Source organism: Anguilla rostrata, chromosome 6 (genome assembly GCF_018555375.3).
Source record: "Anguilla rostrata isolate EN2019 chromosome 6, ASM1855537v3, whole genome shotgun sequence".
Taxonomy (NCBI): Eukaryota; Metazoa; Chordata; class Actinopteri; order Anguilliformes; family Anguillidae; genus Anguilla; species Anguilla rostrata.
In genome coordinates, this window is record NC_057938.1 from 22,095,122 (window position 1) to 22,117,202 (window position 22,081).

General features: G+C 41.5%; 1 protein-coding gene across 3 annotated transcripts in view; it reads left to right on the plus strand.

Moving 5' to 3' along the window:
• The first annotated feature begins 1,697 nt into the window (after positions 1-1,697).
• The window catches only part of LOC135256823 (WW domain-containing transcription regulator protein 1-like), a 39,698-nt gene continuing 19,314 nt past the window's right edge, over positions 1,698-22,081 (plus strand). For 2 of the 3 annotated variants that reach the window (XM_064339005.1, XM_064339006.1), the window contains exon 1: positions 1,703-2,444. In XM_064339005.1, coding sequence (XP_064195075.1) covers positions 2,041-2,444 — 404 coding nt within the window. In that variant the 5' untranslated portion in view covers positions 1,703-2,040. Of the gene's footprint in view, positions 2,445-22,081 lie in introns of all 3 variants that reach the window. The other variant, XM_064339007.1, reaches the window with a different exon arrangement.

Genomic DNA, 22,081 nt, shown 5'->3' on the forward strand with positions numbered 1-22,081 from the left:
TCTTTCAGTATGACAATACCCCTATGCACAGAGCATGTGCAGACACAGAATTATTAGACAAGCATGAGATATGCCATATCCTTCTCAGTCACCAGGGGGATATTTCACAAAGCAGGATTCCTGAGTTAATTGTACTGAACAAAAGCAGCTCTTTTCACTTCGGTCCATGTTCTAGGTTCAGGACGGTTCTGGGTTTTACTCAGTGCAATAATTGAGCTAACTACGTAATCCTGCTTTGTGAAACAGAGCCCAGGATTGAATCAAGCTGAGTGTTTAAGGGAGATCTGGGAAGAGAATCAGGTAGAGCATTTCCCCATCCATCTACACAGCATGATTGGACTTTCTAGTGGAATGTGCTGTAACCCTTCTGCAGAAAACACTGATAAATTATGTGTCATGGCAGATATAAGTGGGTATAGTGGCATATGGTGAACAATGACCCTATGAAGTGACTTCATATTGGAGTTTCCACCTTGTGGACCACTACCTGTGTATATACTGTATTTTAGCCACATAAAATGCGCTTAATTATTCCAGTGTTTTTATATCATCACATTGATGTATTTTTAAGGTTAGCAGTCCAGAAGATATGCTTCATCTGAAGATATGCTTCATCTTCATCAGTCTATGGACAATTAAATGACAAAGTTGCATCAACAGCTGTGAAATGTAATATCTTCCCAATAAACAGTGTGGAGATAATTGGGGGGAAGCAGGTTGCTGAACAGGCATTAAATACCAGGCCTAGAATATGTCAAAATGAAAATGAATGCTATTCTCAATAGATTTTATCTTTTAAAAACCACTCCTCACAGTCTCAGAAATATCTTTTAGGTTTGTAACTATTAAAGACCCATGCCCAGAACACAATGAGGAAAGGGCATGACCTTTGATTGACCTTGGATTGGGTCAGTCAAACTATCCTCTGTGACAAAGTAGTACCTCTCATCCTTAGAAGGAAAAACCAAGGTTTATCTTTAAAGACACTCCACCCTTAATGTTTTCCAACCAAAGTGTATGTGCTTCATATACTAGCCTATAATTAGGTATTAGGCATGTAACACATTCAGCATAATTTATTAAGACAAATGGACTACATCAGGAATATACCCCCCCCCCCCCCCCAAAAGGTGAAAAGCGGTGCTCTGAATTGGAATCAACGTTTACAGTACGTCTTTTCTCTTATGCACATTCAGCAGCACTTTATCCCCCAACCACAAATATTTTAGGATCAAGACAAGACATTCCAGCACACTTCGATCAAGCTATGTGCCCCCAGTGATAAACGTCAGGCTTGGAAGGACGCAGCTGATGTAAGGACAGTAGCTCAGATATGCAATAGGGCTATATAAAATATAATATATAAGACTGTCAAATTGATGAACACTACTAAAATGTAACGCTACAAATATAAGCGGAGATCATTTTTGTTTTAAAAAATATTATGGTGTGTTGCAGGAGAGTAATATTTATTTTAACCGATCTACAAAAGTGCTTGATAACGAAACGCCTTCTGTTGACAGATCTGATTTATTTTGACTATCTAAAAAGTCTTCTGCTGATATTATCTTTTAGGCTTACACGTTCATATGTGATGAATTTTACACGACTGTTACTTATTGAGTTTCAGACATAACATCAGACAAGTTATTTATTCTGTGTTATATTACGAAACGAAAGTGGAACACGTTCCATAGATATGAATAATTCATGAGGGGCTGCTGACACCACCGCAGGAAAGTTGAGTTTACAAACTTCAGTTTGAAGTGCGCACAGCTCGCTGTCAACAAGTCAGAGGGACGCATCAACTCAAAGGGAAAAAGAAATGTACTCATGTTTCCCATACAGGGACACATTTATATGTTTTCTAGCCTTTTAAACTTTTTATTCATTCGCATAAACTGAAGTACAGAGAGACAACACAACGCTAGCTTTGGCAAAAAGCAAGCAACCCATCTTGGAAGGTTAAAGGAATCGACTTCTCTCTCAGCTCCTGTACCTTTATTTTTTTTAAACTCTATCTTAAGATCTTCGTGGAAAATGAGTAATCAAATGCAACCTTTACCTGGACATCAAGTGGTCCATGTCGCACAGGACCTTGATACAGATCTCGAGGCGCTGTTTAATTCGGTTATGAATCCAAAACCGAGTTCTTGGAGGAAAAAAATGCTTCCCGAATCATTTTTCAAGGAACCAGACTTGGGGACGCATTCTCGTCAATCAAGCACCGACTCTGGTAGCCATACTCCCAGACTTACTGTGCAACACGCGCGGTCACATTCCTCTCCTGCCTCGCTTCAGCTTGGAACCGGAGCCAACGCGACCCCAAACCAGGCTCACCACGCTCATCTGCGCCAGCAGTCATTCGATGTTGCCGATGAATTGCCCCTGCCTCCTGGATGGGAGATGGCGTTTACGTCCACGGGCCAGCGATACTTTCTCAAGTAAGTCTTATGCTTCATGGTTCAAATACCCGGTACAATACAATAAAATACAATAAAACACAAATATGCAATAGCCTACTTGTAATTAATTTAAAAAATCAACTCAAACTGTTTAGAAATGTCATTTAAAAATAAGAAACGAAGGGGACCAAATTCATCCAGTGGCTAGAGCCGTCCCTGAGTGTCATTGAATCAGGGTCCCATTCAGGTCAACCATCCAGAGCAGGTATGTCGACTTGTATTCTATGAGAATTGAGAAATAGCCTAAGCATCACCATACTATCTGCTTCAAGAATAGCAGGTAATCTTTCATTTGTTAGCCTCATTTGAAGACTGTGCTGGAAGTGAGAGCCTATGGAAAATAAAGTCGCTCAATCAGATCCCTCCTTACTGTGTTTATTCAACCAGCGTTTCGGCAAAAATGCCTTCGTCAGGTTGATTGCCAGTGAGCAAGCATAGCCCTTTATAGGACTAATTGAGAGTGAAATCTGAGAAAAGGTTTTTGTAAATGTGCAAATATTTACAAAATAATTTTACAAAAAATAAGACGTATTTGTAAATATTCATATGCAAAACAGTTGCTCAGAAGTGTTTTTTCCTGTAAGTTATGTGGGTACCCTGCATGACACCTAAGGTTTAATTCAATTCATTTAATTGATCGGCTCTGCTGTCACAATTATATGCTGTCACAATTATATGTCCATATATGTCCAGGGAACTTATCATTGAATGTTTATCCTGAATGCATTTAAAGAACAGTGGCTGAGGTGGTAGTCTGCAAATAATGGCATAGGAAATTTTGGATAGTTCTGTCAAATTTGAGCCTATCTTGTCTCACAGAATTTGGATAGTCAGTTGGCTTATATCTTACATAAGTATCATAGATGATGCTACATAATGAAAGGGCACACTGTTATCCTGGTTCTCTGGAAGCTTTGTGTTATTAGTAAAATTGTCATTAGTGGGGGTTCTGGGTAGTTCATTCGGCACTTGTTAAGGCACCAAGCTGTGGTGCATGGATGAGCCTCATCCAAAGAAAAAAATTACTGCTTACAAGTCATGTCTTATTTTGAGATTACTGAACTCTGAACTGTTTCTCTAACCCCAGCCCCCTTTTGATTAATGAAGAGCAAGGGCATAGATCAATCTAAGACAAATCATGGACATTTCAGACAATCAGAAGAAGCATAAGAAATGTAGAAGTTCTCACTGATTTTCTGCTGTGCTTATAGAATTCTCATGGGTTTCTCCTTGAGTCTTGAGGTTATCGCAATGATTTCAGACAAATAAAAAGCATTGAAGAGAGAGCAAAACAAGAACATTGTAAGCGCTCATATTATCTTAGTGAGACAAATGAAGGGTTTTTTCACTGAAGCAGAATTAGAAAACTATGAGAAAACAGTAAAAATCTCACATTGGTGTTCGATGGAGCTCATTTTTGTTTTGGAAAAGTAAATGGCCCTTTTGAATGGCCTTGGATGTGCCAGGGCTGACTGTGGCCAGTAGCCCCATTGTCGTTTGTGTCGCCAAGGGTATGGGAGGGTTCAGTCGGATAGGGATTCGCATTCGTCGCAATCTAGCAACCCCTGCTGGACGGTCAGGCGTCCATGGACTGCATGCTAAACCTGCTTACAAAAGGACTTCCTCCGACTCTGCTGTACGTGAGCTTAGCTATAGTCTGCGATGTGAAAAGAAGCAGGCGGTGACACCGCGTGTTTCAGAGGAGAACCGTGGGTGTCTACATTCTCCTGAACCGGCAGTGGGGTTTCACATGTACGCAGCTGCAGTTGCACATGATTGGCCATTCCAAAATGGGGTGGGAATTGGATATGCTCATGAATATGCCAAGCCCATTGGGCACCAGATTAATAAAAACAAATGTCATTAGTTACTTGTCAGACATTTTGTCGTTTATTAATGCCACAAAGGCAGCAGGAGGCAGAGTGGATTTATGTCTTCCAGGAAGAGACTGGCCCAGCCAGCATTTGTCTGGGTTTGAGTTTGGAATGACCACAGCCTGTCAGGCCAGGTTTCTTGTGCTTTGCTCTTCACTGCAGGAACTGCAGTCATGTTGGCTCCTGTTGAGATTCCAGGGTTGGCAACAAGACATAAAGCTGAATGCCCAGGCCCACCCTACCCCGCAATTAAACAGTCAGGAAAACAAAGTCTGCCAAATACTTTTCTTTCCTTTTTTAGCCTAAGCCAGTTTTTCCTAAGGTCTTCTCTTCCTGGAAGCCACTTGCAGAGATATTGGTACTGGGTTCATTTTTTGGAAGGTGCGGACAGTAAATCTGTTTTTGGCAGTAAATAGTTTCACTGCCCAGTTTTCATTTACATAACATCTCCTACGGCCCACACATAACCCCTGCCTCTCTCACAGTAGGCTGTTCACTGCCACGCTTTATTAATAGAACTTTAACTTTAGCAGTTTCATTTATGGTGAACATGTAATCCATTACAGGTAATGTAATGCACGTATTTTACTGGAGCCTGGGTGTACTTTGTGTTGGAGCAGTTTATTCATTTTAAATGATGAGCCCCAGGGAAAGGTTTTAGTTGGACATGCAGTACCAAGCACAAAGCTGGCTCAGGTCACCTTAAACAAGAGGCAGATTTATGAATGTCTGTTATGAATGTTCCTGTTGAGTAACTGTGTATGCATTTAAAGCTGAGCAGGGGTCAGTTTGGATCTCAGTGAGGGTGACTGTGTCTTGGATCTGCAGTGTATAGTTCTATAGATTTCAGGAAGCTGCTTTTCCCAGCTCTCCTGCCTCTGACATGCTCTGATACCTCTCTGCTCCACTCCATGGTGCTTCCTGTCACCTGAGCCATTGAGTGGGATTTACTGCCATAAGACCATCAAGCTAACCCCTGCCACACCCAAATTCTTTTTTTGGTTTACTATTTTGCTCAGCTGTAGATAAGAGCCTGTTATTAAGTTCCTTCGATTCGCAGAAGGTTGAGTGGAAGGTTTTGTTCTGGGTGACCTTTGGGGTTGAAAACAAAAGTGATTGATGCAATCACGGTTTATGAACAAGAAGGCCAGCTTCCAGGACAAAGCAAGCTGGAGACAGCGAGTTCTTCAGGAATCTGCCTCTTAACGTCTACCAGCCTGCTGGAGCGAGATCTGGGGTCGGCAGACCACAGGGGCAAGCTGTACAGCTGGATCGGTATTCCACAGGCCTGTTATGGACTAACTTTCTCTTTTCTGTTTGTGCCAGTTAAAGGGTACATTAGGTGTGTAAATTAGCTGTGTCCAGTGCAGTTTTCTGAAAAAAACCTTATTAGCAGTTCTTTACTTGTCATTTAACACATGCAGCTTTGTAGAACCTGGAATTAATTAGATTATTTCTGACAAATATGTTGGTAGGAATTAACACTTTGTGGTGTGTAAGTGTTAAGTAGTATTAAGTAGCATTTATGTGTTCAGACAAATTTTAGTTGCACGTGCCATGTACACACCAAGTCACTGGCCCATAAAAGTGAATTGGATTGCACTGGATTTTTTTTCCATAGAGTCACCCCTTGGTGCCTGTTAATGAAACAGCAGCAAAGGGAGCTGACTTAGCCAGTGTGAAATTCCTTTTTCGCTTGGTGGTGCTACTCAAGGTAGTATGTAATTAAGTACAGTGTAATGCCATGTAAAACCATGTGAAAGACTTTCAAAAGGCTTTTCGCCTCTTATCCCCTAGAACATTAAACAGGCTGAGAATGTACACTCTTTCTTGATTCTGGATTAAAGGCTTTTAAACTTCATTTATGTGGTACCTAGTTCACCACATGTCCCCTGTCTTTTGTGGTTAGTAACAACCAACCGCACTAGGGACCAGACTCTTGAGTTGTGTCCCATTTGCTATGTGGAATCAGTTATGCTTCATTTGGATCAGTTAACCGATCTGCTTTGTTTATTTTGTGGTTGTAGGTGTTTGGATTGATTTTGCACAGCACTAAAAACACATCAGCCATTTATCCTTTGGCCTAGTCTTACAAAAGTCATCGGACACCATCAATATTTGAGCTCTGGTGCAAACCCTATTCACTGCTTCTTGTCATAGATGTGGCATTACAATATGTCTGTTTTTTTACCTGGTTGATTGATATATTTTCTTGTGTCAAGGGGATGAAGTTTGCATGCAGTTTATCAAAGACATCTTCAATGGGATTTGTTCATAAGCTTTTGATTCAGTTGACTAAGGCAAACAACATCATAGGGTGTTTGGAACGGGGTGATTCTCGTACAACAGCTGCATAAAGCCAGGCTCTGAATGTGACTTATGAGAGGACAATGCAGAATGCGGATGTTTACAGTTTGTGGTCTTCTTGGTCAAAGCTGTTATTTTATTCTGGCCTTCTTACAAAAGGATGGGATTAGTTGCCCAAAGGCAACTTAAAAGAAACTCTTTGAAGTCATTTGAAATTAACTTTGGAATAAGCTACCACCTCTGAAATTTCCACCGCTGGGGCCGGATGCAGTCACAGCGGCCCAAACTGTTTTTTTTTTTTTTTTTTAACTGAGTGAGGTCTCTTCCATGTAGATGTTTTGAGTAAATATATGCATGTGTAAATATATTGTCACATAAATATACTTCATAGAGAAGGCATACAGCAAATAATACAATAAGGGAAAATACATAGAAGAAAATACCTGTGAGGGTTACAGTATAAGGTGATTGGTAGGTCAGTTTTTATGAAGGCTCAAATGAAACTTCATAAATATTTTTAACGCAAGTCAGCCGCTCATAAAAATAAAGAAAAGACATGACATGTTGTTCTCTGAAGCTGAACTATCACAATTTGTACAGCACAGATTTAGCACTTTTATAAGTGCATGACAATGTGCGATGCTCAAACTGCAGTGGACCTGTTTCTTTAATGAAGACTGGTGTTATGGATGATGGAGTCTCCCTCTTGAAGGTTGTCATTCGAGGCCTGACTTGGCAGAACTGTCTGTAAATAATGCCTGGGCTCAGCGATCTGCTGCACACACCGCTACGCTTAGCTTATGGCAGAGGAAACATTAGGAGCTCCTGTCTCTTCTGTGTCAGCTCCAGCCCTCTGGGAGGATCGAGGGACTTCCCGTCTGACAGGTGACTCGGGAGCAAACCTGGGTCAAGTAATTATTTGAAATATTTGAACTTTTTAGACATCATAAAAGAGCCTGCAAATGGCTGACAGTCGTAAAATGAGCAAAACTATTTCTTATGACCTTACGCTTCCAGCTAGCAGTACATTATCCTGAAAATTTTGCAAATGTTTTAGAAAATGTGTGAATATCCAAAAGAGTTTGAATATTCCATGTGTTTCTGACCCAGGCCTGATTGTGAGGCACATGATAACCTGGCTGTGAGACTCTGCAGACTGGATCCTGTACACAGCCCCCTCTTTTCGCCGATTGGGGCTCTTAAAGGGACAAGAGCATCTTTGTAGCTGAAGTATACTATCAGGCTCAGGGGCCTCACATGATGTAAATTATATGGAAGCAATTATATCTGAACTAAATGTCATGGCCATAGCCCAGGGGACTATGAGTGAAATCAGTAAAAGGTTTTGTGTGTGTGTGATTAACTGAGTTTACTAGTCATTTCTGGAGGGTAAGTTTCCTTTTTTATACTTTGTCCCCTTTTTTACCTCAGTTTGGGATGATCAGTAATGCTCAGGCTGCAACACTCATCACAGCTTTCACCCTGTGTCATGTGATGTCAGCCACCATTTCTTATCACGCCACATTTCCATGTCAGTCTTGCACAGATATGACACAGAGGAAGACACTTCATGTGCAGCTCAACATCAGATGCCCGGTCATCCGGTGCAGGGTGCTGGTGTGTGATGAGGCCCTGCCATCCCACTAACTGAACCCCTCCCATCCTTGGGTGATTCTCGAGGTGACTGTGCATTGCCTGGTAGCTGTTGGTCACAGCTGGCATGGTTCAGATTTGACACCATACAGTTGGGCTTGTTCCTGCACTAGAACAGTGCCTTATCAGGATGAACCTCCCAGCAGCCCTGTAGGTTGAGTTTAAGTTTTAGCTCAAGGTTTAATTGATTCAGGATAACAACCCCTTGATTAACCTGAGATTTGTAGTCAGGAGTTCCTAATTGTGCTGTTCAGCATGAGTTTGTGCAGTTCCTTTCATCACCGGCAGAGGTGTTCCACCAGTTGTCCAGCAGTCCAGCAGTGGTCTTAGACACAGCGTCACATTTTTTGCTGTATATTTCTTGTTAAAATAAGGGACACTGTAGATCTGAGCTATGACAAATTGGTCTGGGCAACCCTATTGGGCTATTTGCTATCCTAGATGATGACCACACGGACTGATTCCTTAACCTCCAGTAACATTTCACAAAGTATATTTCTCAGCTTTCACGTTGGATTTAGAATTAATAACAGGTGTTTGGCAGTCACTGTTGGCTCTAACTCTTGGGTCAGAAGTTCAGTATCTCAAGGACATACTTTGATTTGTCGCTAAGGACAGTGTGTTACGTTATCGTTGCAATTAAAGACTTCAGATCGGGTGGAATTTTGCCCCCTTTTGGGGTGTAAGTTAAGTGGGAGGACTGCGGGCCAAAAACAGTGGGAGAGATGCTTGCGCTGGGAGGATGAGGAATGGGGTTTATAGTCACAAAGCCCTGTGTTTGTATGGAGCGCAACAAGGGCAACCGTGTCGCTGGAGCTGCCAGTCATCCGCACGACAGCTGAAGGCCAGATTCGGGGGTGCCCCTGCCAGGGCCTCCCCATACGCAGATATTCAATACATAGAAAGGGTTTGTTATTTATGGTCTCTGGGCAGTGGACAGCGCTGGCCAAGCCCTGTTTGACATCTGACCTTTTTCGGGCCACTTAAATGGAATAACGCCAGTGGCGAGAACAGTAGGCCCAGTAGCCAGCTCGTTGTCTCGCCGTAAGTCTTAGCATGAGCGTAGCCGTCTTTTGCTCACAAACTTTGGGTGGGTTCTGCACTTTTTATTGTATTATTTTTTAGCTCAGATTCAAATGTCTGTATTTATCAGCTGCAGAGGCCAAGTTGTTATTAAATGTAGAGATGATAAAATGTTATCACCAAAATGAGTAAAGCTTCAACTTGTTTTTTTTAGTTCTGGAATGCTGACCAGCTCAAGTCTGACCGCAGATCTGTTTGCGTAATTTTGGTGGGCTGCAGAAGGCAGAGAATTGACGCTGTTTTTAAAAACGTTTAAATACATTTGCAGGTCTCCTGTCTCTTTTTGTCTGCTATCGCTCATAGAGAAGCTTTAGCACAGGACTGCCCAACCCTGTTTCTGGAGCTCTACCATACCATACTGTAGGTTTTCATTTGAACCCTGATTTGGCACACCTGACTCTACTAATTAGCAGCTCAACGAGATCTCTAGCTGTTGAATGAGGTGTGCATTGTTAGGGTAGGAGTGCAAACTACCGGATGTTAAATCTCCAGGAACAGGGTTGGGCTGCCCTACTTTAACAGATCAGACTTGGATGCAGCCCTGCTTCAAACTGCTGTCCTTAGGTTTATGAAAAGAGAGCTGGCACTTCCTGGATCCAAAGGAAGAGATTCTTTTGAGCGTTCAATCTTTGTGTTCTATGCCCCCAAGGTTACATCATGACAAGCTCGCGTGTGCACCTGTTTGCTGTGATCTTTCTGAACCAAGACCTACTGTAGAGCTTGCAGGTGAATGCTAGGGAGAAGTAGTTAACCTCTGCATTTAGTTGTCTGGTCTTGTTACTTGTTACTTAATGATGGTAATGTCATCAAGTGAAGTCCTGTATGCTCTTCAAATGCTGTCTTTTGCATCCTAAATTGAAATGTCATAGGTGGGCCTAAATGCTTTTTCAAGCCGCCTAAACCACCCATAGGAGAAATTGTGCAAAAACAACCCCTGTAGAATGATTAGAAATGGCCTGTGGATTAATGGCCCCTTACAATGTATAAATCCTTCATTATTGGCCCTCGATATTTTCCCCTAAATTCTGGCACTTACAATATGTACCCCTTAAATAAATATAAAAATTGTTCAAATTCTTTTGTCTTACTTTTCATTTTTATAGCCTACCTCTCAGTGCATTGTGCTGCTATCTTGAAGACTAGAACTTTACATTCTAAATGTAGCTAAATAGAGGGAGATGACACGTCAAGTTGACGGTGGCAGTAAAGCTGGACCAATTGCAGTCTCTCACAGTCACCATATAAGCCCTATTTTGAGCCAGGAAAAACCATGAAAAAGGTTTTAAAGTAATTGGAATCACTCCCATTTTATAGGACTTAATTCTGTGGATGCAATCGTGTAGTATTTATCTACAAGACCTCAAGACCTCAAGGAAGAGATCAAAAATCTGTTTCCTGGTGGTTGAAGCCATTGTGGTATCCCAGTTTTTCTTTAACTTTAACACTTTTAGCCACTTCCTTGCATTTTTATTTTGGCTAAAATTAACATAATTGTCTATTGGGCATTTTATTTGAATGCTGTTGGAGTTTGTTGGTTGTTTTCCTGAGTGGAGCAGTCTTTTCCACAGTTCCTATCTTGCAATAAGCAGTCACAAGAGATTGCTCCATTTGAGGAAATGGAATAGGTCATTTCCTGTGGCTCACAGGATTTGCTTCTGGGGTTTGGGAAGTAAAAACAATAAACATGACTCACAATCTTCAAATAGGCACCAGGTAAAAATTCCAAAACTAATAAAATGAGACAATGACTCATCACAACTGAATGACATTTTTGTTGCCCCTTGCATAGTTGATATCCTGTGGCTCAATACCTTATGCAACTAGGGGAAAGGGTATTTTTTAAATAGCAATTCCTCTTGACAACTTTGTGGTTTCTAATGAATCCAGGGGTGAGTTTGTAAATCAACAGGAACAACATTGTCATACTTTTCTGTTTTAAGGCCACATAAATCATGTTTGTGTTGAGTAAAAGCCTGTTTGGCCAGTGAGCGTGTGCTCGACTGCTGAAGAATGCATTCATCGTGACATTGCACCGTCTCAGAGGACCGTGAAGAAAACCTTCAGCAAAACAAAAACTGCTGAAGTTTTTGTAAAGGGGCCTTGGCAGCTCTGATGTAGACAAAATGAGTGTAATTATCCAGAAAAGAATCCTTATGGCTTTCACATTCCTCGAGAGCTACGAATGGCCCACCAGGGAGTCGGCATCGTCGCCCAGACACAGAAGTGTTAATCATTGAAGCGTTTACGTCAGAATGCCCTGAAAATGTGACAGGCCATTTTCATATTTTAATGGAGCTGAAACACAGTGACATATTCTGCTCTCGTTCTAAGACCTGAGTGTAGATTATTTATTCATATTTATTTACTTAGCAGATACCCGTATGTAAAAGAATTTACACAACTTATGTAGTATCCACATATAGCTGGGTATATACTGAAGTACTTCAGGCAAAGGTAAAACTACAGTGCGCCACCTGGAGTTTGAGCCTGTTTCAAGTGCAGTTCCCTAAGCATTACAGTACTGCACTGCTGCCCTAGACCATATGACAGTGTTCTGATATGGTTTGTTCAGAGAGACACCTCAAATGAGCATGTACAAAAAACAGGAACTTCAGTGCAACCTCAGTCTCCTGCATGACTAATCCATTTCAGGACTACAAGGAGAAAACTGCCCGCCTTCGCTCAATGCATGTGCTTCCCATCAATGTTGATCACTGTGTATGCTTCCCATAACCCTTTGCTCACTGCATATGCTTCCCATAATCCTTTGCTCACTGCTTATGCTTTCTTTCATCCTTTGCCTACTGTGTGTGCTTTCCATAATCCTTTGCTTATTGCAGATGCTTCCATAATCCTCTGATCACTGTATATAATTTCTTTCATTCTTCACAGAGTATGCTTCCCATCATATTTTGCCCACTGTGCATGCATTCCATCATCCTTGGCCTATGTATCCAATCATACACACTGTAACAGGGTGTGGAGAAGGGACAGCGCACACTGACTCACTGAATTGGCCCCTCCCATCTCCCACACCCCCTCCCCGCTCCCTGCTTTCTTTCCCTCTCTATCAGTCATTTGCTCCGGCTTTCTATTCATCCCTCCTGGAATGTGAACAGGAGCTATGTGGGCATATTGTTCCCCTGTCCAAAAAAGGATTTATCGACCCCAACCGCCTTTTTTATACCTTAGGCATCTCATTCAACTGTCCATGTCACTGTGCTGGGCTGTTTGTGAGGCAGTGGATCGGGAAAGATCAGGAATGGGAATGGCATTTGGCCATTTGGTGATTTATCCCGCATTCTTCTGTGTGAGATAGGTCTTTCCAATGATGTAACCATTTATTGTGTAATATTCCAACTGGAGCATTGCTGTTGTACCCTTGGGCACGGTACTTAACCTGAAGTGCCTCAGTAAATGTCCAGCTGTGTAAGTGGATGGCGTGGAAAAATGTAACCAATGCCAGTTTCCCAGGATAACAGCAAACAAATGATGGTGTGTAATGATGATAGCTAGGCAGCGTATACAGCGTGTCTCTACCTTCTGGAAAAAAATGTGGTCTGACTCCATTACTCACCCTTTGTGTACAACCATTACAATCAATTTTACACTAAGTGTTCAAGGACTATTAATATCAGTGTTTCGGTGCTGGCATTGGAGAGAGTGAAGCATGATTTGATTCTGATCTCTTGGCTCAGTCTGGCACTAACATTGGGACGCTCTCTCATCAGGGCTGTTATGGCATGAGTGTATAACAGAATGAAGAGTTTGTGTGTGTACAGGAAGGACTGAAGGCCACAGCAGTGTCATCCATCCTCCTGCTTTCCAAGCTCGGCAGTGTTTCTGAAACATGTCACAGGATCGGCTTCGTGGCCTCGTTTTCAGTCTGAAACATAACACCATGTCCCCTTAACAGCCTGAGTGCAGACATCTCAATAGAGCTGGAAACATGGCAATTTTTGTAACTCCTATTCATTGGACGTTACATAGTTAATAATACATTTTATTTATAGAGTGCTTTTCAGGACACTCAAGGTCACTTAACAGGGAAATCAGAATAAGACACACAGTACTGAGGATTAAATGGTAATAGTTTAAAAAATATTAATTACACTTAAAAATAAGTTTTCTGAAGAGTATCAAACATACTATATTATTATTTGCTTATTATTTGCTGCTAAATGCCTATAATGTAATGTAATTATTCAGCATTTTGCTATGACATTTCTGGTTGAATTCCATAAAGCTGCTGAAGGCTACAACAAAAATACCTTAGCTAGCATTCGCAGTTCTCTGGTATCCAAACTACTAGGTGGTCGTCATACTGTGGATGTCTGGGAAACATGCATGGGCATATCTGAATGATCCAGTGTAACACTGGGAATCTGTCAATTCCACTTGTATTATTATAAACCTGTCCATAACATTTAATGTCCATTTGCACATTTACAGCAGTACCTGATTAATTTGGCATGTGCCCCTTCACACACACCCAAGAGTGGTGCTGGAATGCTACCTGCGTGATCGTAAAAATAGAACTTACTCCCATGTGAAAGTGGAAATGAACATGGAGGCTGTGGCGGACATGTTTTTGCAAATAGTTACTTACAAAGCTTTGTGTCTGTTTGCTGTTTTCTGAAAAGGAGGAGTTCTGCTTGCACATTTTTTGCAACTACTATCTGTAGTCAATTAATGTTGCTGGTTCACACATTAACTCATGCTCATTTGTTTACTAACTGGAGTTAACAACTAACTCCATTTCCTGCCTGCTTCTAGTGAACTCTAATATGGGTGTTGTTTTCTTTCCTAAGCATACTGTGTGTGCACTTAGCACAGAAAGGGGTATTCGCAGCAGTGTTCATCTGTAGTGTGAACTGGAGATTGGATAGCCCTTAGGGTTTGTGTAAATAACATAGACAAATAGTGGAGTAAAATCTCATGCAGTCAGGGAGGAAGTGGAAAGTTATTTTTTTCTCCCGAAAGTGTATGATTACTTTACACTTTACACAACGATCATTGACAAAAATGCGAAAGAAATGACAGCTATACAAATAACTGAGAAATGGAAATAGAGGGTAACAAGGTTCCCCACACGGTCAATGTGCCAAATATTTTATCATAAATGTGCTGTGAGAAAGAGAGGGGCATTTGTGAGGGGGTGGAAAAGCGTCTGCAGGAACGTTTTTAACAATACGGCCCTTGTGCCGCGTGGAGACATTGTGCCCATTTAAATCCATCGATTTAATTAGCATTTCCTGGACAAGAGAGAGGTTTGTTTGTTTTTGTAGCCTTTTAGGAGTGCATATTGAAAACCTATTTCGCTATTTGTCTGCAACTTCTGGCAGAGCAGTGGCACAGACAGAATGGGCAACATGTGCTCATGCAGCTGTCCTGACTGAGGCAGGAAGAGGCGGTAGGTGACTTACCCAACCATGTAATTGGCATAAATCAGTAAATCTAGGGAAACCATTTTTGAGCTGGTGGGGGGATGTGGTTCCTACTCACGGCTATTGACACTAACCTTAGCGCATTTGTATTACATACGCACTTCTAGAATGAATGAGCGCATAGTCCCGCTGGTCTACGGAGAGTGAAATGGATCTGTGTGTGGAAGCGATCCAGTGAAGGGCAAATGTCTGCTCGTGGACTGCAGTCTTTCACAGGGGGCACTGAGGCTGGGGTCAGTGAGCTGCCTTTTACCAGACACAGTCTCTTTATCTCAGAGAAAAGGCCTGCTTGGGCTCATGCTGCAGGCCTAAAGCCAAGCCTTCTGCCAAAGTCTGTTTTCATGGCCCGAGAAGAATTTCTCATAGGCAAACAGTGGCAGCCTACCAGGCCCTTCAACTGAAAGATATCCCAACAGCCCTCTGCACTAGAGTAATTGGACAAACACTGGATTTCTCCACATTAATGATGCCAGAAAAGTTGAGTGCCCCAAGAGAAATTAACAATTTTTTTCTTTTAAGGTATAAGCTGCTGGTAGCTTAGAGTAAAATGTTGCTGAGCCATGACCATGAAAACATTTATTAGGTTAGCTCTCTGTGTCAGGACTGGTTTTCCTGATTTAAGGATCCCATATCAGGTAAGTGAGAGCATGAGGGACCTAGCTTTAAGGACAGCATTCTCCTACAGCTTCTGTCTTCTGACTGTATAAGAAGGACTGCAATTCTTACACAGATCACCGGATAAATTCCCTCACATTAAAGCCAACAGTCTGCACTGTAACCTCATGTTCATTGTTGTCTTGTAAATCCAATGTGCTGGAGAACATAGGCAAATATATATAATTGTGTTACAGCTGTGTTACAAGTTCTTTGTTGTCATGACAATTTGCCAAATGCGTCTCTAGTGAGCTAGATTCACTCTAAGCTGAGCCGCACAGCTACGTATAATTATAGAAAGTCATTATATTGACCAGGCACTCCCTTACAGTTTATTTACCATGTGCACACCTTAAACCATGTATCCCGTTGTCTCATAGAAACTGTGTTATTGGTTTTCAGGCTGGCAAACATGCAAAATGCAGTGCCCATGCCAATATCAATTCAATTTTAATTTAAAAATGTATTGTAGAGATTGGACATATTAGGAATAAATGAGAAAGTTCATTAGCCCCATATTTACAGAAAATAACATATAGAAAAATACACAATTCGTGCCTTTTCTTGGTGCAAAAAGGGTTTGGAAAACAAATGTAAAATGAATGCAAAAAGTCCTGTATTTGTATTGTAGAGTTTATGATATTAGGATGTCTATGTGTGTTACATATGCTTTAAATACTACGTTAAACACATTTTCTGAAAGGAAATGCAATGGAAATACTTTTTCAATTGGTTTTGGTATGGGTTTCCTGCACAGACAGAGGAGTACTGTAGAAGTTCTCAGATTTCCTTGGCAGCTGATCTGAGCATTAGCCTTGTCAATTGCATTACCCTCTTCATCCCTTATCCCTCATTAGCTTTATAGGTGAGCTTTAAGCAGCAGCCATGCTCTTAATTTGAAGGGTTCCCTGTAGAGCAGTCTGATGCCCCTTCTGTACATGTAATAAACCCCTGCCCCCCCTCGAGAGCACACAGATACACATTGAAGCCGTCCAATCCCCTCTTTCTGCTACTGATTCGGATGTAATTTAACACTTTAGTGAAGAAAATCCTGCTGCAATCTCAAATATGTTCTATGGGGCCATTCCTACGCTATAAAAGTCTATGAATTTATCGACGCTCAGGGTTAATGACATTCACAAGCCCCTTTGCAGAATGTTAAAAAAAATCCCTGTTGGAGCCTCAAGAGGCTCTTTACTGAAAGAGTCGTGCGCACATCTCTTTGGATCTCACAATTTTCTTGTTGTTTGACTCCAGTCTGGGGTCACAGAGTCATGGAGTTATTTAACATACTGGGCTCACGGCCAGTCCGAGCGGATTGTGTCATTAAACATGGCTGAATGATGCGTTTGTTCCCCCTGACTAACCAGCCCAGGAAGGACAGCGCAAATAAATATGAGCCATTTTATTATTAATATTAACAATTCAGTAAGTTGTCAGGATGTTTGTTTTGAAGTTGCATTTTTAGATTTCAGTACATTGCTGTACGTATGTGTACCATCAGTAGAAACTAACTGATCCAACTGTTTTTTCTTGATTTCTTGACTGCATTTCTCTATTTTGCTTTATGAAAACAGTTAAGAGTTTTATCCTCTAAGATTCTCAAATGAATATTCACAAAACCACTTATTGCACAATAAAAACAAACTACAGCCATCACTGTTCCATAATATAGTACACACTGTAATTACTGTATAAGACAAGTGCATATTTTACCAGTGCATCGGCTGTATCTTTGTTTCCTAAGCAGACTTTGTCAAGGAAGACGAAAGCAGAAAGGTTTCACACAGAAGGTTTTATTTCACAATGTTCGAGTGTGGTTGTGTCCCTTACACAGTGAATGATTCTGAAATAGCTTGCAGAGAACAAATGTAAATTACACCAAGCTGACAACGGGAAAGCAGTACTGTGAAAAGCAAGGGCAAAAAGGGCAGCTCAACTGCAATCTAAACTGAGTTCATTCGTTATTGCTGCTCAGACCACATGTTCTCATTAACATCTCATTAAAGTTTTTCCCCTCGCAATTCAGCGAGGGAAAAATGCCCTGGCGTGGCACATTCACCCTTGGCAGTCCTCGGCAGGGATTGCCTGACAATGGGCATTCATTGCATCATGGGGAGGCGCGGCTGGGTGGAGGGTTATCATATATCTTCCATATCTACCATTCCAAATATAATTCTTCAGTGGGGTTGAGAAAAGTAGAGTATGGAGGGAGGAATTGCATGCTCATTTGTGGGTGGGCTGCAAATCATTCGGTTACAAGGCGGGAGTGGTTTCAGCTACACTGTCCTATGTTACTGTGGCATATCAGACCTCCCCAGGCCTCCCTCTTCTCTTTCTTCTGGGAGTTAAATTTCGTTGTACAGAGCATCAAGGCATGTACGGAGGTTGGCTGTGTTTTATGGCCGAACTGTGGGAATGTGCAAGAGGAAAACCTCTCTAGTGGCTCTAGTGGCTAAGAGCAGAGCATATCCACCTAAACATGCTTACAGGGCTTCATTTTCAAATGCCAATGGACTTTTTTCAAATGTAAACGTTGAATGCTAAATGTAGTTTAAATTATGAATGTTTCTAAAATGAAGTCCTAAATGCCTTTTTTGCACTGATTTGGGTTGGGCTGCGAGATTTTAGCTGACTTCCCAAGATTCATGGTATGGAAGATCTGCAGATATATGAAACCTGTTTCTTTAGAGGAGGCCCTGCCATGTGGTCTGCTCCAGGGCTCCAGGCCATTCCTGGAGATCCACGGTTAGAGGGTACGGGCAGCTGCCCAGTTCTGCAGCTATAGTTAGACAGGTCCTCAACAGCACCTGCTGCTCGGCCCAGCAGTTGCTCCATTCAATAACAAGAGTAGAGCCCCATCGCGCTCTGCAACAGCTGAAGCAAACTCAGGGAAACTGGTTTCACATTCCCACCAGACAAATACACAATGAGGATTTTAACTGCAAATAAACACAAGCGTACTGTGTGTATGCTGTACACATCGAAGGTTGGAGGCACTGGATGAGAGCAAATTTTTAGCATAAATTAAAATGTATATGTATATATATATATATATATATATATATATATATATGTAATCAGAACAAATGGCGTGTAGTTAACGTGCACATTCCCAGCTTTTATTTAAGGGTATTTTTTATACATTTTGGTTTCACCATGTAGAAATTACAGCACTTTTTATGAATAGTCTCCCCATAACAAGGCATCATAATGTCTGGGGCAAATGGTGTCACAGGTGTTTCTCATTGATCAGGTGTGTTCAATTGCTTCCGTAGTGCAGGTGTAAGAGAGCTTTCAGTATCTATTTTTGATTGTAGCCTTTTAATTGCCTTGGGAGTCTGTTACTGTGCCAATGAAAGTCAAGGAAGCCCTTATGAGGCTGAGAATTAAGGAAAAAGAGACATGGGCTAAACCTTAGGTTAACCTAAATCAACTGCCTGTAACATCATTTATTAGAAAGAGAGCACTGGGGAGTGCAGAAATCACAAAGAGCCTTGTAAGCCAAGGTGGACCTCTACAATGAATTTAGGCATTTGATTGAACTTGAGTGGATAAGATGCTTCTGTACACTTCAGAATTCATTTTGCTGCTGTCAGCTGTTACATCATCAATGAAGACAAATGAGGCAGTACCCCTGCCACCATGATTCACAGATGAGGGGGCTTCTTTGGATCTTGGGCAGTTCCTATTGGCCTCCACACTTTGCACTTGCCATCACTCTGATACAAGTGAATCTTGGTCTCATTTATCCACAAGACTTCACTAATGATAAAGTAGTCTGAAATCAAAGCATCTTGATTGTGTCCAACACGGAGTTGAAGAGCACCGGTGAAAAATAAAATAACATGTGGCTAACATTAGTGAACTACTGTTCCTACTTCTCTGAATATACTATTGATAACTAGCTAAACTAAAGAGAGCCAGGTTAGCTAATGCTTGCTGTTTGATCAGATGTTGCAAAGGAAAACAAAGGAACAGTAGTTAGATTTGTTAGTTTCTGTTTCGCATGTTCCAATTTATAGGCAACTGGTAGACTGATGAAGCACTATTTGCAGTTACTTGGTTATGATCATTTATGCTCTACAATACATTTATCTATATTCCAGCTGCAATGCCATTCATGCTAGATCACTGCCAATCCATCACCATAGATGAGTTGTTGACTGATATTAGCTTTGCAGGCATCTGTCAGCATTTAGCTGATTTAGTCTACTGCCAACTGGCATGTTAATCGTACAGTATGAAGTCACCAATATTTCTTATGCTAAATGCAATTTTTAGGGGTAATTGTTCTCATTGAAAGGCTGAGGTCATGGGCTGAAATTTTGCCTGTCCCATCAATGTGCAACATTTTTTAAAAGTTTGACTAAGATTCATCAGCAAGTTATGGAGTTATAAATTATTGAATGACTACATTTGGGGCATTATGACATTTTTGTGTACAAGTTAATACATAATCCAATTGTAATATGGTGTCAGTGGCCATGCCCTTCTTCTCTTTTTGGCTTATGTGGTCCAATATAATTTATAATTCCTTGTACAGATGACTCTTGTTGCCTCTCCTAACCATACAGTCTTTCCCTGGCACCCCTAGAGTAATGCACTGCCATCTCAGCCAGTGTGTATTGGGTGATGTAATCCGAGTGGATTTCACAGCTATTCTTCAGCTTATCCACAGAGTCCAGTGTTGCTGTTGCTCTGCTCCATCTCCAGGTCCATCTCATGGTTTCCAGGATCAGTCATGGATTGGACTATAATTAGCGGCTTGTTGCATTTCCTGCTGGACACTCCCCTCTATTGAATCAAATGCAGCTGATTCCAAAATCTCCATCTGGCAAGTTTGCAACAATTCTGGCATGTCAAAATCCATGACATCTGTTGCTTCCTCTCCAGTTCTGTGGGCTGGCTGCTTGGTCAAAATTCAATGTTCATAATGCTCTGACCACATACCCTTAAAGATACTCTTCATTGTCTGTGGCATATCTTAACAAGAAGTAATAAAAATATTGGTTTGAGGTTTTCTTTCTCAAGCAAGAATTTAAAATTATCCAGTGAGCTAATGATCCCTGTTTTAACAAATTTCTTAAGTACAGCCAGATTCTTTGTCTTCTTGCTCTATTGTAAGCAACATCGACTGAACACACATGAACAATCAGAACGTTCTGTAATACTGCAAGGGTTCCTAGGACACACTGTGCAATTTTTAAAACAGGGACAAATGACACGAGTCAGAAACACTAAAAAACCTTTCTGGTGTTACACAAAAAGCTCAGATGTCTTTAAAAAATGTTATTTCTGGGGAGTTGCCTGTTTACAGAATTGCTGTGAAACTTTGATTTTCATTTCTCTCAAAGCAGTGTATAGAACAAGAATATTAGTTTTATTGAAAACTGAGCTAGGGCTAGCTTTTGTAATGTAATCCAAACTTATCAAAACTCACAGTTCAGTTCTCTGTAATAACAGTGTAGTACATTATGTTTGTGAAGTCAGTGAGATTCCTATGCACTGGCTGAATTTGCTGAGTACTTCAAATGACCAATATGAAAGTACTGGAAAAAGGTTCAGAAAGGAGCAAGAAGACCCAGGTGGCTTGTGAAGAGAGACTAAAATGCTGAATATCTGTAGTCTGACCAACAAAGGCTCAGGAGGACTTATGAAAGGAATCAAGTATGATGTGTGCTTATTTGTGTGTGTGTTGAAGTTGCATTATATTATCGCTCTCTATATATGCCATATATACTGTCGCTGACAAGAGTGTGTTTGTCTGTGCTATCTTGTAAAGAACAAACAGAGTTTATGGGGAACAGAAGGACCAGCTCTGCGATGCCTGTGGCTTCATTTTACCCAGCTCCGAAGCACTTTATTATCACAAGCTCTGCGTGCATTGGCACAAGTTCATCAGAACGACAACAGAAGAAACTGAAATATTACAGTTCCTAGAACCACATATATCATTTTATGTCCACAGACCTTTGCTTCTGTTAAGATTTGCATGTAGTATGCCTGTGAGTATTGTTTCTGTGTGTGAGTGTGTGAGTGTGTGTATGTGTGTGCGTATCTATGAGCCTGTAAATGCGTGTATGTGCATGGGTATGCATGTGTGTCTGTGCGCGTGTGTATCTGTAAGCCAGCGAGGCACTAGCCTTTCCGCCACCCCAGGCAAGATTACGGACCAGGGGCAGGGGGGTGGGGGTGTGTGTACTGGAGCAAATGTGGACCCATCTAGTGCCCCCCCCCCCCCCCCCACCTAGGCGACTGCCTATGCCACCTATGCCTAGAACCAACCCTGTCTGTGAGCCTGTAAGTACATGTGTGTGTGCTTGAGTAACAGAAGGAGTGAGCATACCAGAGCTCTGCAGAGGCTCCCAGGTTGTTTTTCACAGCAAGACTCTGACAGGAAGTCCTCCACAGAGGCGCAGTGCACATCAGTGTGGAATATGATTGGCCCTAAGAGAAAGGGCACTGTTGACCCTGTTTATTTCCAGTTTCAGTACCCATGCATTGTTCCTGAATTTCCTCCGTAAACGATGAGAAGCTTTTTTCTTAACACTGTCACTCACAGTGTATAACTTTACTCACTTCTTACGTTTTTGTT